This window comes from Hyperolius riggenbachi, chromosome 6, assembly GCF_040937935.1.
Source record: "Hyperolius riggenbachi isolate aHypRig1 chromosome 6, aHypRig1.pri, whole genome shotgun sequence".
Taxonomy (NCBI): domain Eukaryota; kingdom Metazoa; phylum Chordata; class Amphibia; order Anura; family Hyperoliidae; genus Hyperolius; species Hyperolius riggenbachi.
This window is the reverse complement of record NC_090651.1, coordinates 115,154,086-115,169,697: the sequence shown is the minus strand read 5'-3', so window position 1 is coordinate 115,169,697 and position 15,612 is coordinate 115,154,086. Positions and strand designations below refer to the sequence as shown.

The window sequence follows — 15,612 nt, the reverse complement described above, 5'->3', positions numbered from 1 at the left end:
ACACTGACCGTTGATATTAAAGATGAAGTATATAATATGTTGCATGCATACATTTGTTTAATTTGATGAGATGAGGTGTAGGGTTTCTTTAAATCTAATTTAAAATGAACTCGAGGTGAGAGTGATATAACAGCTGCTGTCATTATTTCCTTTTAAACAATACCAGTTGCCTGGCTATCCTACTGATCTTCTGACATCAGTAGTATCTGAGTCACAACAAGCATGCTGCTAAATTAGTCAGCTAGAGCACCTGATCTGCATACTTGTTCAGGGCCTATGGATACAAGTATTAAAGACACATGACCAGGGGACCAGCCAGGCAACTGGCATTGTTTAAAAGGAAATAAAGATAAGTCTTCATATCTCTCTCACCTCGGGTTCCCTTTATGTACATGAAGTTCATCCCTTTACAATTCTGTGGCCAAAATGCACATTCAGAAAGGTTGGTACAGACCACAGTTAGTTTAAAAGCTCAGCTAAATCTCAATGGAAAAAAATCACTGTCAGGGTTTTATTTACACTTTATGGGATTAAAAAATAAAGCTGTTTTTCTTACAGTCTTACTTACCGCTGTATATCATTTGTGGATTAAAACCCCCAGTCATGAGGTTGGAAAAGATTTGGTGATGTTGCTAACACCGGGGAAGCAGCTGACGTCAACCCTTTAGAGCCACGGGCGTTACTGCGGTAATGCGCCATTACTATGGCAACCACAACAGGTCAGGAGCACCTCGTTAACAGCCACAGAGGCCAGGATGACCTGTGATTGTAGCTCCTGCTATAAGATATAAACAAAAGTATGGAAGTGATGTAATGTTCACACTGTATGTGGGACTGCCTTTGAATGGCTATGTCTGGATTGCATTCCAGTGGTTTCAAGTCTTGGTTGCCATCATTAGTTACCCCTGTTTCTTTAAAAGATCTAAAAAGGTGCTTCAACAGTGGGTGACACATTCTTAATTACATCCCTGAGGAGTATCTAAGCCCCGACTACAGTTCTGATGCCAGAGTTTAGCTGGGCTTTAAATATGAGGTACCTTTGAAGCCAACTTGCATACAACTGTTTCAGGACTTACGGTTAAATGTTAACTAACTTTTGATATCATAACTTTTATAAAAAGAAAACAACCACATAACTTTATAAGTAACAAGAGATTGCACAGAAGGGGAAGGAACATTTCTCACAACTTTCTACTTGTCTCTGGGTGGTGATTACCCAGCAACTGTTTTGAAAATTTACTGAAGATGCTCCTCTTGAATGAAATATTGATTTCCCAAGGGCCCGGCCATTCCTGATGGAACAATCACTACCCTCATGTTTGGGTACTACAGGTAGCCTTGGTCCTTCAGCACTGTTTGGAGTATGGTGCCATTTGCCATCATGGAGCAGGAAGCGAGTACCCTACCATGTGCTGTACATGGGGCATTTTGGATTAAGGAGAGGTTGTCCCAAAGTGGACCACCCCCTTCACAACATCTGAAAAAAATACTTATTGTGCCTCGTGTTTATGCAGCCTGCTTTCCAAATGTGTCTTCGGGGGTTTGCTTTGCTTTATTAGAAATCGGTATTTCAAACAAATATTTGGGATTTTACAACGTGTACTCTTTACTAAACACCTGATAACACTGTGAGCTTACCTGGACAGGCAAACGCCTCTCTGAAATAAATGAAATATGTTGTTTTGAGAAAATCAACACATTTTGAAAGTATTCTGCAGATGTAGCATGTTATACTTGGTGTGACATGATCATAGTATTGCATATGGTTGCTTTAACAATTCAATGTATGCTTTAAAGTTCTTTGGGTGCTTGGCAGGTGGTTCAGTCCTTACTTGTCTTTCATTGGATAAACAATTAATACATATTCTAGTCATGTACACGCCCTGTAGAAACCGTAGCCAAAAACAGATGTCTTCCATTACCTATCTTTGTTTTATAGCAATGTCATCATAAGCAAAGTCCTATTGATTAAATTTGTTGAACTCATAGAATACATCCTGTATCTGAATACATCCTGTAATACATCCTGAATACATCCCTGTTTGTTTACAGAGAATTCCAAAGTCAGTGAAAGTAATGCCTGGTCTCCCAGAAGGTTATGGGAGAAGAATTCCACATAACTAATCAGCCTGAGATAAGCATCACTAAGGGTGGGGCTACATACCAATATACAACAATATATAGATATAGGAAGTGTTTCTGATGCTGAAACCAGGAAAATTACCATAAAAGTGGGTATCCTGAATAATTAACTGCATTCTGCTATTTGTCGCTACGGTGCCTCTTTAAGTAGTTGTTGTTCGAGTCCAGTAGCATACAACAGCATATGAATGGAATGGAAGATGGATTGCCCACACAGGATCCGCCCAATTTCATCGTAATCCTTTTCTAGGCCTTAGTGTTACACAGTAGGACTCTGACCACTAAAATGGAACTTCTTTTCACTTAAAGTAATCGGTTTGCATATACCAACATTTAGCTGTCCTAAATTGTACTTAAAAGCATGGCTGTTGTGCATCTGTGTGCGACTTGATATTGTGTCTGTCCTTTGATTTCTTTTCTAGATTCTTAAAGATCTGTTTATTAGTGATGCCACTGGCATCAGAAGACAAAGCTGCAGATTCACAGAGGAAGACATGGAAGCTTATCTCTATGTATTCTCACAACCAGGAGCCCTAAGTGGTCCTTTAAACCATTTTCGCAATATCTTCAGGTAGGATATGTGGACAAACAGTGTTTACATTTTTTTCTGGTCTGGTATGACTAACATGTAATCAGATTTAAAATAAAACTAAACCAAAGTAAAAAGAAAGAGTGTCACTTGCCTGGGGTTTCTACCAGCACCCTGCAGCCGCCCTGTGCCCGAACTGTCCTGGAACGATTCTCCAGTCCCCTGCAGCGGCTAAGTTTCGTTTTCCCCGACTTGCCAGTCGGTGGTCACTGCGCCTGTGTGGCCCTGGCCACGCGCGTCCTTGTTCACGCTCCCGTCACTGGGAGCGTCCTGCGCATTTGCAGTATGCAGAAATCTTGTACTGCGCCTGCACAGGATGCTCGCGGCGGTGGGAACATGAACAAGGATGCACGCTGCGTGCATCCTTGTTCATGCTCCCACCGCCGGCTGCCAAGGCCGTGCAGAGGCAGTGGCCATCAACTGGCAAGTCGGGGAAAATGAAACTTAACCACTAAGATGGACCGGAGGACCATTCCAGGAAGGTGCAGGCACAGGGCGGCTGCAGGGGGTTGGTAGAAGCCCCAGGCAAGTAAAACTCTTTTTTTTAAACTTTGGTTTAGGTTCACTTTAAAGTAAAGTTAAATATTTACCTCAGATCCTCCTCGAGTCCACCAATCCACTGCTGGGCGCATATTGTATAATCAGAGGCATAGCTAAGGGCAAGGTGGGACATATGTCCCTGGGCACAGCACTGTGAGGGTGCTCCGTGTGACCGCCGCACTGCGTGATAGGTCACTTGCTGGTTGCCCTAAGATAGCCCCCCTTCTCTCCCTCCCTCTGCAGAGGAGTGCGGCAACATTAGTAACAGCAGGATAGTAAGGTAAAAATAGGCGCCAGTAGGATAAAAAAAGGTAAAATGTTTAAAAATAGAGGTGGCGGAGGTGAACTTACCTCCTCCAAGTATACACAAATTAGTAATGATGTTGTATCAACAAGATAATTTATTTATACACTCCCAAGATTCGGTACAACGTGTTTGGCAGGAATGACCCTGCTTCATCAGGCAATAGGGATGGAGTATACAGCAATGCAGGTTTAGGACTAAGCCAAGCACCTCTGTTAGTAACAGCAGAAGAATCACCAGCTCCGAGGTTCCATCGAAGATGTCATCTGTCCTCTGCAGCGCGCCCAATGTCCTCTCTCCTTGGTTACAGCGGCGTCATGTGACAAGAGACGCGGCAGTTATCAAGGAGAGGACGCTAGGCGCGGTGCAAGGGAAAAATGATGTCAACGCCAGAAAGTTGGAGCCGGGGAGTCTTCTGCTTTTACATCTGGCTTTTTTTTCTGTGCACGAGTGGCTTTGTGCTACTGGGCATGTGCAGATCGTACTTGTGCACCTGCAGTATGGCCATGTTCAAACACAGACAGTACTGCGGACATGAAGAAGAAAAATGCACCTGGTCAGCAGCGGTGGGATCGAGGAGGACATGGCAAGCTTGTGGACCTTCCAGAAGGTTCCCACCACATACTGTAAGTAACAATAACTTTACCTTTGTTTTACTCCTCACAGATGGATCACCCCTTTTCCCTATATCTTTTTATGTTTGAGAATATTATTGCCCTAATTGGAGATAATATAGCTTCAGTTTTGTTTAATCTATATTTATATTTGATTAACATAATATGTGCTTTGTGGCCGAAGTCACACTTTGTCACTGTGTACAGGAGGGACTATATGTAAAGCAGTGGGAAAACAGGGAATCAATGTTCCAATCAATGCTGCAAAAGCATAACAAGTCTAAGGCCCCATTCACACTTGAAAGCGCAAAACATTTTGCGGGAGTGATTTTTCCGCGATTTCACACGGAAAAATCACTGGACACTGCGGCGATTTTTCTGCGATCGCGTTTAGCGTTTCTATTGCACTGAAACGCGTTCTATACCACTGAAACGGGAAATCGCCTGAAAATGGTGCAGGCTACGAGTTGGGCGATTTGCATTAATCGCCGGTGATTAACGCAAATTGCCCAAGTAAGAACGGGCCCATAGGGTTTTATAGCACTAGCGCTTTAAAAAGCGCTAGCGCTTGATCGTTTTGCCGAAATCGTTGGCAAAATGCTCCAGTGTGAATGGGGGCTGAGGGCTGGAACCCACTAGAGCAGTCATGGCTAACCTTGGCACTCCAGCTGTGGTGGAACTACAAATCCCATGAGGCATTGCAATACTCTGACAGCTCTAAGCATAACTCGGGGAGGCAGAGGCATGATGTGATTTGTAGTTTTTCACAGCTGAGTGCGAAGGTTAACCATCACTGCGCTGGAGCAATTTTTTGAGCATTTAGGGAGGTTTTCAAAACACTAGCGATTTCCCTAAACGCTCAGCTAATGTTAATGGATGGGCTAAATTCCACTGGAGCGATTGCGATTACCAAAATCGCAAATGCAGGACATGCAGCATTTTTGAGTGTTAGCATTTTGCGTTAGCGTTTCTGCAATGTAAAGTATATAATCGCTAGTGTAATCGCTCGTTAAAACCTACACAGAACGATTTGCTAGCGTTTTTAAATTACTGCACACTGTACAAAATAGGAAAATTAATTGAAAGGACCCATCAGAATTAAAATCGCTAACAGCAAATCGCTACACAATCACTGGCAAAAAGCTACAATTTTTACGTCCAGGTGAGACCCAGAAAATTAGAATATCGTGCAAGTCCATTTATTTCAGTAATACAACTTAAAAGGTGAAACTAATATGTGGAACAGGAACCCTTTGCATGTTTTTAGATTAATTATCTGATTAGTGTCAGACATTTTAAAGGAGTTATCAGGCATTTATATGGAAAATAAGTCCTACTTACTCGGGGCTTTGTCCAGCACCAAGCTCACAGCATGTCCCTCACTGCAGCTAAGCCGTCAGCCGTTCGCCACCGCTGCCTCTCGGTCCCCGGCGATGATGTCAGGCCAACCTGGAGGTCGGTCTGTACTGTGCCTGCGCGAGCAGCGCTGTCAATCACCGCCACGTGTTTCGGAGCGTACTGCGCAGGAACATTTTCACAATATTCTAATGGTCTGAGATTTTGATTTGGGGGTTTTCATAACCTGTAAGCCATAATCATCAAAGTTATAACAAATAAAGGCTTGAAATATCTCAATTTGCATGTAATGAGTCTATTTCATATATTAGTTTCACAATCTGACGTGGAAATAAAAAACAGATACCTAAGCAGAGGAAAGGCTCTAGGTCCTATAGAGGCTTCCCAGTCTCTTCATGGTCCCTGTGTTCCCCTGTTAGCAAACTCCGACCGATCGGTTGGAGAGTGCTCTCTTTTGCTTCTGGTAGGCTTCGGGAGTCTTCGGAAGCAGTCGGGCTACCAAAGACGGGCCACTCTGTACTGCGCACTCACGACTGCACTCTCTTGCGCACTCGCATGTGCGCAGTACAGAACTGCCCGCCACGGCAGGAGATTTGAACCAGGGATCCAGTGCTGGAACGTGGGAACCGTGAGGAGAACGGGAATGCTCTATATAGCATCCAAAGCCTTCCCTCTCCTTACGTGAGTATCTGTTTTTATTTTTATTTCCACTTCAGATTCTCCTTAAGTTTAATTACTGAAATAAATGGAATTTTGCAATTCTAATTTTTTAAGTTTCACCTGTACAGGCAGTGTGTTTTTAGGCTATCTGGTATGGAATACAACTAGGCCAGGGGTTGAAGGAGAAATGGCCTAAGTTACAAGGTATGCTTGTCGGACAAAGTGAGTTTTGTGGGAGTGTTTAAAGATTTCAAAGGTTGGAAAGTGATGGATGTGATGTGGAGGGGGATTCCAGAGGAGGGGTGAAGCACGTGAGAATTCTTGTATACGTGAATGTGAGTATGTGATTCTGGAGGAGAAGAAAATAAGGCGCAGATCTGAGATTGCGGTTGAGTTTGTATCTGGAAACTAGTGAGGAGATGTACAGAGGAGATAGATTGTGGAGAGCTTTGTAGGTTACAGTTAATACTTTGAAATAGATCCTCTGGTTAATTGGCAGCCAATAAAGAGCTTCACAGAGTCGAACAGCTGAGTTCAGTACAGATTGAAGTGGTGCCAGTCTGTTAGTTGGTAGTCCACAAAGTAGTATATTACAAAAGTCCAAACAAGATATTATTAGGGATGCTCGGAAAATTCCGCGCAATTATAAATTCCGTGATTCCGGTAGTCAAATCAGAATTCCTATACCTCTCAAACGGAATTCCGCGGAAATTTTATAATTCCGACGGAATTTTCTTTCTCTCTCTCTCTCTCTCTCTCTCTCTCAATGCAGTAGGGAATTGCAGATTTTCAAAACAGCTTATATACCATAGCTGGGATTTGAACCCAGAACCTAGTGTGTAGTAGGTATCTGTCTTACCCTCTAGACCATGACCCACACTACATGCTAAAGCTGCCGGTAGCATAAACCATACTTCCATTATGATCAATTTGATAGAAAAAGTAGCATGATTAAGGATTTGTACTTTTTGAAAAGCATGCTTATTTATATACCATAGCTGGGATTTGAACCCAGAACCTAGTGTGTAGTAGGTATCTGTCTTACCCTCTAGACCATGACCCACACTAAATGCTAAAGCTGCCGGTAGCATAAACCATACTTCCATTATGATCAATTTAATAGAAAAAGTAGCATGATTAAGGATTTGTACTTTTTGAAAAGCATGCTTATTTATATACCATAGCTGGGATTTGAACCCAGAACCTAGTGTGTAGTAGGTATCTGTCTTACCCTCTAGACCATGACCCACACTAAATGCTAAAGCTGCCGGTAGCATAAACCATACTTCCATTATGATCAATTTAATAGAAAAAGTAGCATGATTAAGGATTTGTACTTTTTGAAAAGCATGCTTATTTATATACCATAGCTGGGATTTGAACCCAGAACCTAGTGTGTAGTAGGTATCTGTCTTACCCTCTAGACCATGACCCACACTACATGCTAAAGCTGCCGGTAGCATAAACCATACTTCCATTATGATCAATTTGATAGAAAAAGTAGCATGATTAAGGATTTGTACTTTTTGAAAAGCATGCTTATTTATATACCATAGCTGGGATTTGAACCCAGAACCTAGTGTGTAGTAGGTATCTGTCTTACCCTCTAGACCATGACCCACACTACATGCTAAAGCTGCCGGTAGCATAAACCATACTTCCATTATGATCAATTTAATAGAAAAAGTAGCATGATTAAGGATTTGTACTTTTTGAAAAGCATGCTTATTTATATACCATAGCTGGGATTTGAACCCAGAACCTAGTGTGTAGTAGGTATCTGTCTTACCCTCTAGACCATGACCCACACTACATGCTAAAGCTGCCGGTAGCATAAACCATACTTCCATTATGATCAATTTGATAGAAAAAGTAGCATGATTAAGGATTTGTACTTTTTGAAAAGCATGCTTATTTATATACCATAGCTGGGATTTGAACCCAGAACCTAGTGTGTAGTAGGTATCTGTCTTACCCTCTAGACCATGACCCACACTACATGCTAAAGCTGCCGGTAGCATAAACCATACTTCCATTATGATCAATTTGATAGAAAAAGTAGCATGATTAAGGATTTGTACTTTTTGAAAAGCATGCTTATTTATATACCATAGCTGGGATTTGAACCCAGAACCTAGTGTGTAGTAGGTATCTGTCTTACCCTCTAGACCATGACCCACACTACATGCTAAAGCTGCCGGTAGCATAAACCATACTTCCATTATGATCAATTTGATAGAAAAAGTAGCATGATTAAGGATTTGTACTTTTTGAAAAGCATGCTTATTTATATACCATAGCTGGGATTTGAACCCAGAACCTAGTGTGTAGTAGGTATCTGTCTTACCCTCTAGACCATGACCCACACTACATGCTAAAGCTGCCGGTAGCATAAACCATACTTCCATTATGATCAATTTAATAGAAAAAGTAGCATGATTAAGGATTTGTACTTTTTGAAAAGCATGCTTATTTATATACCATAGCTGGGATTTGAACCCAGAACCTAGTGTGTAGTAGGTATCTGTCTTACCCTCTAGACCATGACCCACACTACATGCTAAAGCTGCCAGTAGCATAAACCATACTTCCATTATGATCAATTCGATAGAAAAAGTAGCATGATTAAGGATTTGTACTTTTTGAAAAGCATGCTTATTTATATACCATAGCTGGGATTTGAACCCAGAACCTAGTGTGTAGTAGGTATCTGTCTTACCCTCTAGACCATGACCCACACTACATGCTAAAGCTGCCGGTAGCATAAACCATACTTCCATTATGATCAATTCGATAGAAAAAGTAGCATGATTAAGGATTTGTACTTTTTGAAAAGCATGCTTATTTATATACCATAGCTGGGATTTGAACCCAGAACCTAGTGTGTAGTAGGTATCTGTCTTACCCTCTAGACCATGACCCACACTACATGCTAAAGCTGCCGGTAGCATAAACCATACTTCCATTATGATCAATTCGATAGAAAAAGTAGCATGATTAAGGATTTGTACTTTTTGAAAAGCATGCTTATATACCATAGCTGGGATTTGAACCCAGGACCTAGTGTGTAGTAGGTATCTGTCTTACCCTCTAGACCATGAACCACACTGCATGGAAGTAGGTATCTGTCTTACCCACTAGTAAGGCTGAGGCTGGAGAGGCTGCAGCCTCAGGGCGCAGTGTAGGAGGGGGTGCACAATTCATTCAGCTGTCATTCCCAATTGTGTTTGAAGCAGAAAGAAATAAGAAAAGGTGATACATGGCAGCGACAGCAAGCCAGATAAGTAGAGATTAAGGTGTTGGGGGTGGGGGGGGGGGCTGGGGCACCTCTTAGTGTAATAGCAATCAGTGTGTGACAGCTGGGGTGGGAGGGATGGGGGGGCGCACTTTGCTGTCTCAGCCTTGGGTGCTGAAGGACCTTGTCCCACCTCTGACCACACTACATGCTAAAGCCTGGCCCTGAGTGTGGTTGATGGTCTAGAGCAGTGGTCCTCAAACTAAGGCCCGCGGGCCGAATGTGGCCCCCTAAGGCTTTCTTACCGGCCCCCCACACAGAAAATGTATTGCTTATAAATGCAGTCAGCTACATCTTTAAATATTGGTGGTCCACATATGGAATAGCAGTGCAGCACCCCCCATCCACATGGAAGCCAGAAAGCAGAAATTTTGCTGGTTTCCAATCAAATTCCACATCAGGTGACACTGCTGTCCAATTGGCTTGCAGATTGTCACCTGGGTATGCTTCACTGTCTGGTCCGCAAAGACTTCTACATCATTTTATGTTTACTCCGGCCCACCAGCGGTCTGAAGTATGTTGACCCGGCCCTCAACCCAAAATGTTTGGGGACCCCTGGTCTAGAGGGTAAGACAGATACCTACTACACACTAGGTCCTGGGTTCAAATCCCAGCTATGGTATATAAGCATGCTTTTCAAAAAGTACAAATCCTTAATCATGCTACTTTTTCTATCGAATTGATCATAATGGAAGTATGGTTAATGCTACCGGCAGCTTTAGCATGTAGTGTGGGTCATGGTCTAGAGGGTAAGACAGATACCTACTACACACTAGGTTCTGGGTTCAAATCCCAGCTATGGTATATAAATAAGCATGCTTTTCAAAAAGTACAAATCCTTAATCATGCTACTTTTTCTATCGAATTGATCATAATGGAAGTATGGTTTATGCTACCGGCAGCTTTAGCATGTAGTGTGGGTCATGGTCTAGAGGGTAAGACAGATACCTACTACACACTAGGTTCTGGGTTCAAATCCCAGCTATGGTATATAAATAAGCATGCTTTTCAAAAAGTACAAATCCTTAATCATGCTACTTTTTCTATCGAATTGATCATAATGGAAGTATGGTTTATGCTACCGGCAGCATTAGCATGTAGTGTGGGTCATGGTCTAGAGGGTAAGACAGATACCTACTACACACTAGGTTCTGGGTTCAAATCCCAGCTATGGTATATAAGCTGTTTTGAAAATCTGCAATTCCCTACTGCATTGGATGGAAGAGAGAGAGAGAGAGAGAGAGAGAGAGAGAGAGAGAGAGAGAGAGAGAGAGAGAGAGAGAGAGAGAGAGAGAGAGAGAGAGAGAGAGAGAGAGAGAGAGAGAGAGAGAGAGAGAGAGAGAGAGAGAGAGAGAGAGAGATTTTTCCGACGGAATTCCGTGTAAATCGGAATTCCGCGGAACTGACCCGGTATACCGTCGGAACGGTAACGGAATTTCTATATGGCGGAATTGTGCCGGAAATCGGCTATTCCGACCATGCCTGGATATTATAAGAGCATGCACTAACATTTTAATTTTGTCCTGAGAGTGAGAAAAGGTCTGATGCAAGATATGCTTTTGAGTTGGAGATGAGAGGACACATGCTAGATGGTTCTTGGCTGAGGCGAAAGGGTTGAAGCCAACTCTCTCAAAAGTGTACAGTTTGTATGGTGGCCCAGATGCGTCGGGTAGAGATCCAGCTTGCCCGATCCTCTCGTTTGGACCCAGGCCAAGGCTATTGTTCTCCTCCTTACCCCTCTCGCTCCATCATCTGCCGCGCTGTTATACCTCCCCCACCCCCATATAGCTACAGCCTGTAGGGTCAGGGGCGCTGCCAGCATACAAGCATGCCAGGCCCCCTCTTGGGGCCTCACACTGTGGGGGGCCTCGCTCTGCTGCTGGCAGCGGGTGTGCGGGCACCAGGCGGAGCGGCGGGGAGAGAGAAGTTTCAACTTACCTTCCTCGATCCTGACAGCTTCTATCTACTTTCTGTCCCGGCGTCTGTCCCTATGGTAACAGCGCCCCCTGTGATGACGTACCGCATGTCATCACAAGGGGAGCTCTTATCGATGCAACGAGCGCCGGGAGAGGCTAGAAGCTGCATGCAGGATGAAAGCAGGTAAGTGGAAACTTCTCTCTCCCCGCCGCTGCGCACACCCTCCTGGCTATAGGGGGGGGATCTACCTATCTAACCTATACTGAGGGCATATACCTATCTAACCTATACTGGGGGACATATACCTATCTACCCTATACTGGGGGACATATACCTATCTAACCTGTACTGGGGGCATATACCTATGTAACCTATACTGGGGGCATATACCAATCTAATCTATACTTGGGGACATATACCTATCTAACCTATACCGGGGGACATATATCTATCTAACCTATACTGGGGGACATATACCTATGTAACCTATACTGGGGGCATATACCAATCTAATCTATACTGGGGGACATATACCTATCTAACCTATACTGGGGGACATACACCTACCTAACCTATACTGGAGGCATATACCTATCTAACCTATACTGGGGGCATATACCAATCTAATCTATACTGGGGGACAAATATCTATCTAACCTATACTGGAAGACATATACCTATCTAACCTATACTGGGGGACATACACCTATCTAACCTATACTGGGGGACATATACCTATCTAACCTATACTGGGGGCATATACCTATCTAACCTATACTGGAGGCATATACCTATCTAACTTATACTGGGGGACATATACCTATCTAACCTATACTGGGGGACATATACCTATCTAACCTATACAGGGGCATATACCTATCTAACCTATACTGGGGGCATATATCAATCTAATCTATACTGGGGCATATACCTATCTAACCTATACTGAGGGCATATACCTATCTAACCTATACTAGGGGACATATACCTATCTAACGTATACTGGGGGACATATACCTATCTAACCTATACTGGGGGCATATACCAATCTAATCTATACTGGGGCATATACCTATCTAACCTATACTGAGGGCATATACCTATCTAATCTATACTGGGGGACATATACCTATCTAACCTATACTGGGGGACATATACCTATCTAACCTATACTGGGGGACATATACCTATCTAACTTATACTGGGGGACATACACCTATCTAACCTATACTGGAGGCATATACCTATCTAACCTATACTGGGGGCATATACCAATCTAATCTATACTGGGGGACAAATATCTATCTAACCTATACTGGAAGACATATACCTATCTAACCTATACTGGGGGACATACACCTATCTAACCTATACTGGGGGACATATACCTATCTAACCTATACTGGGGGCATATACCTATCTAACCTATACTGGAGGCATATACCTATCTAACTTATACTGGGGGACATATACCTATCTAACCTATACTGGGGGCATATATCAATCTAATCTATACTGGGGCATATACCTATCTAACCTATACTGAGGGCATATACCTATCTAACCTATACTAGGGGACATATACCTATCTAACTTATACTGGGGGACATATACCTATCTAACCTATACTGGGGGCATATACCAATCTAATCTATACTGGGGCATATACCTATCTAACCTATACTGAGGGCATATACCTATCTAACCTATACTGGGGGACATATACTTATCTAACTTATACTGGGGGACATATACCTATCTAACCTATACTGGGGGACATATACCTATCTAACCTATGCTGGGGGCATATACCAATCTAATCTATACTGGGGGCATATACCTATCTAACCTATACTGGGGCAAATATACTGGCTACCTATATTGGAGGCACCTACCTATCTAACCTATACGGGGGCACCAACCTATCTAACCAATATGGGGGCACCTACCTATCTTACCTATACTGTGGGCAACTATATGGGCTACCTATACTGGGGGGGACCTATAGCTGGCTACCTATACTGCGGGTACCTATACCGGTCTCCAAGCATTTTACGCCCTTGGTGCAATTTAGCTTAGAAACTGCTAGTATGTGGCTCCACCAACATCACGTTTTGGCCACACCCATTTTTCCATTTGTTTTGGGGTGTGGCTATCCATGCCGCTTCTTTCGTGGATGGGGGCCTCAAGTTATGGACTGCTTGGGGCCACCAAAACCTTAGCTGCACCCCTGTGTAGGCTGGCGACACATCTCTAAAGCACTCGGCCCCAAAGGGATCAAGAACCAATCCCTGTGAGTTACAGTCCTTGTACATGTGTGTGAGGCATAATGGTATTTGGGGGACCACTGCTGCCAGATTACATGTATTTTGGGTGTTACGTGTATTTTGGGTGATCTGCTGCCAGGTTTCGCGTATTTTGGGGAACTGCTTCCAGATTGTGTGTATGTTGGGGTAACTGCTGCTGCCACATTGTCTATTTTGGGGGAACCACTGCCATATTATTTGTATTTTGCAGGAACTTCTACCAGATTACGCGTATTTTTGGTGAAATGCTGTCAGATTACATCTATTTTGGGGGATACACTACGGCAGAGCTCAAACTTCCCCGGCAGACAATTTACACCACTGCTAAGGTCATGTATATTTGGCCCCACCTATGACCACGCCCACGTTATGCTTGACCACACCCACTTTTGGCACGCTCAGTACAATGTCCTCCTTTTCAGGGTGTGATGTCCTCCTTTTTGGGGTTCTGCAAGTGGCCACCCTAAATGGTAATCACACAAATGTGAGGGTATTTAACAGAAATCGAATATGGGTAGGATAGGAGTCTCCACTGTATAACGTAATATTAGAACTTGTGGTTTACATCCAGCATATCAAATGCAAATGTAAGAGTGTGATAAAAAGCATGAGTTACTTATGCAAGAGGCCACATATATTACCTTGATGGGACACATAACCAGTTGCTAACATTACAGCAAGCTTTATATCAAGATGAAATGATGTGCACCACAAGGATTAGTTCCTATGAAAGCTTCTTTAATAGTGTGTGTACAAAGGATCAAAATGCCAAACCATCTGTACACGGCTCAGGGATAGTTTGCAGGATCTGTGATATCGCCGCGCTGAGGGTAGAGGAGAGTGGGTGCAAAGAAACACGTGGCTGGTCACAACGGCCGTTTCTCGTACAGTATGCTTGTTCACATGGAGGCCAGGCGCAGGAGGGTGGTAGGCGGGGACATTTAAAGCCGTTTGTGCCACGCAACCTCTCTGTTGCCTAAGAAACAATAAACCAAGCCTCGTTGACATGGCTGCCGGAACTCCGTCCCTCAGCTTCCGCTCTGTGGCCTGCAAGGAAAACTTTCCTGCATACCAACACCAACGATGTGACCAGGAAAACCCGCTGAAATAGCAAGGTGGTAATAACCGTATATAAATAGCAATGCCATCTATCTTAAGAGCAAAATCTTTGCAAAGTCATACGTTTTTTAAATTTTAGCAATATTATGTCACCCAGTGTTATAAACAGCAAGCAGGAGCTGATGTTAAGGAGCTACCGTGATCACGCTATTCCTATCGTAGGCTGGAAGAAATAATCCAGGATAAAATTGGTCCCTACATGGGTAACCAAAATTTACAAATCCTACATAATTTATTACAAAAAACCTCGATTAAGATTAAAACCGGTTCTGGACAAGTAGTGGTAAACTCCTAAAAAGGAAGTACCAATAGAAATAATCGTTAGTGGTAAACGGGTGCAGCCAATTGCATACACTGTTTGTAAATCTGAACGTATTGTTCAATAAAACTTTTTGAAACTAAAATTGCGAAGTGGCAAAATGACTTGCCTGAATACAATAAGCTGTACCAAACTGTGGACTAGACTAAATGATGCCCACAAATTTACAAGATACCTGACATTCTGTACAGGCACCTCTAGGTGCCACTGTATATCTGCAATGCATAAAGAATGGCTTTATCTATAGCCATCATGGATAATTATCAGCACAATACACAGTGTAAATATGAACTACCGGTACTATGGAACAGCCAGCATTCTGAGAGCACAGAAAAACACAAAAAAAGCACAAAGTGCATGTATTACACAACAGCTGGCTGTTGTTCTAAATCTAAACCATTACATTCTAATTAGGCCAGTGTACCGTGGCATGAGGCACTGAAATGGGCAA

General features: G+C 43.0%; 1 protein-coding gene across 2 annotated transcripts in view; it reads left to right on the top strand.

Annotated features, from left to right (window-relative positions):
* The window catches only part of EPHX4 (epoxide hydrolase 4), a 117,213-nt gene that overhangs the window by 95,781 nt on the left and 5,820 nt on the right, over positions 1-15,612 (top strand). For both annotated transcript variants that reach the window (XR_011022006.1, XM_068239803.1), the window contains exon 6: positions 2,565-2,713. Coding sequence is in view for 1 of the 2 variants with exons in the window: in XM_068239803.1 (XP_068095904.1) it covers positions 2,565-2,713 (149 nt within the window). In the remaining variant the exon portion in view is untranslated. The remainder of the gene's footprint in view (positions 1-2,564; positions 2,714-15,612) is intronic.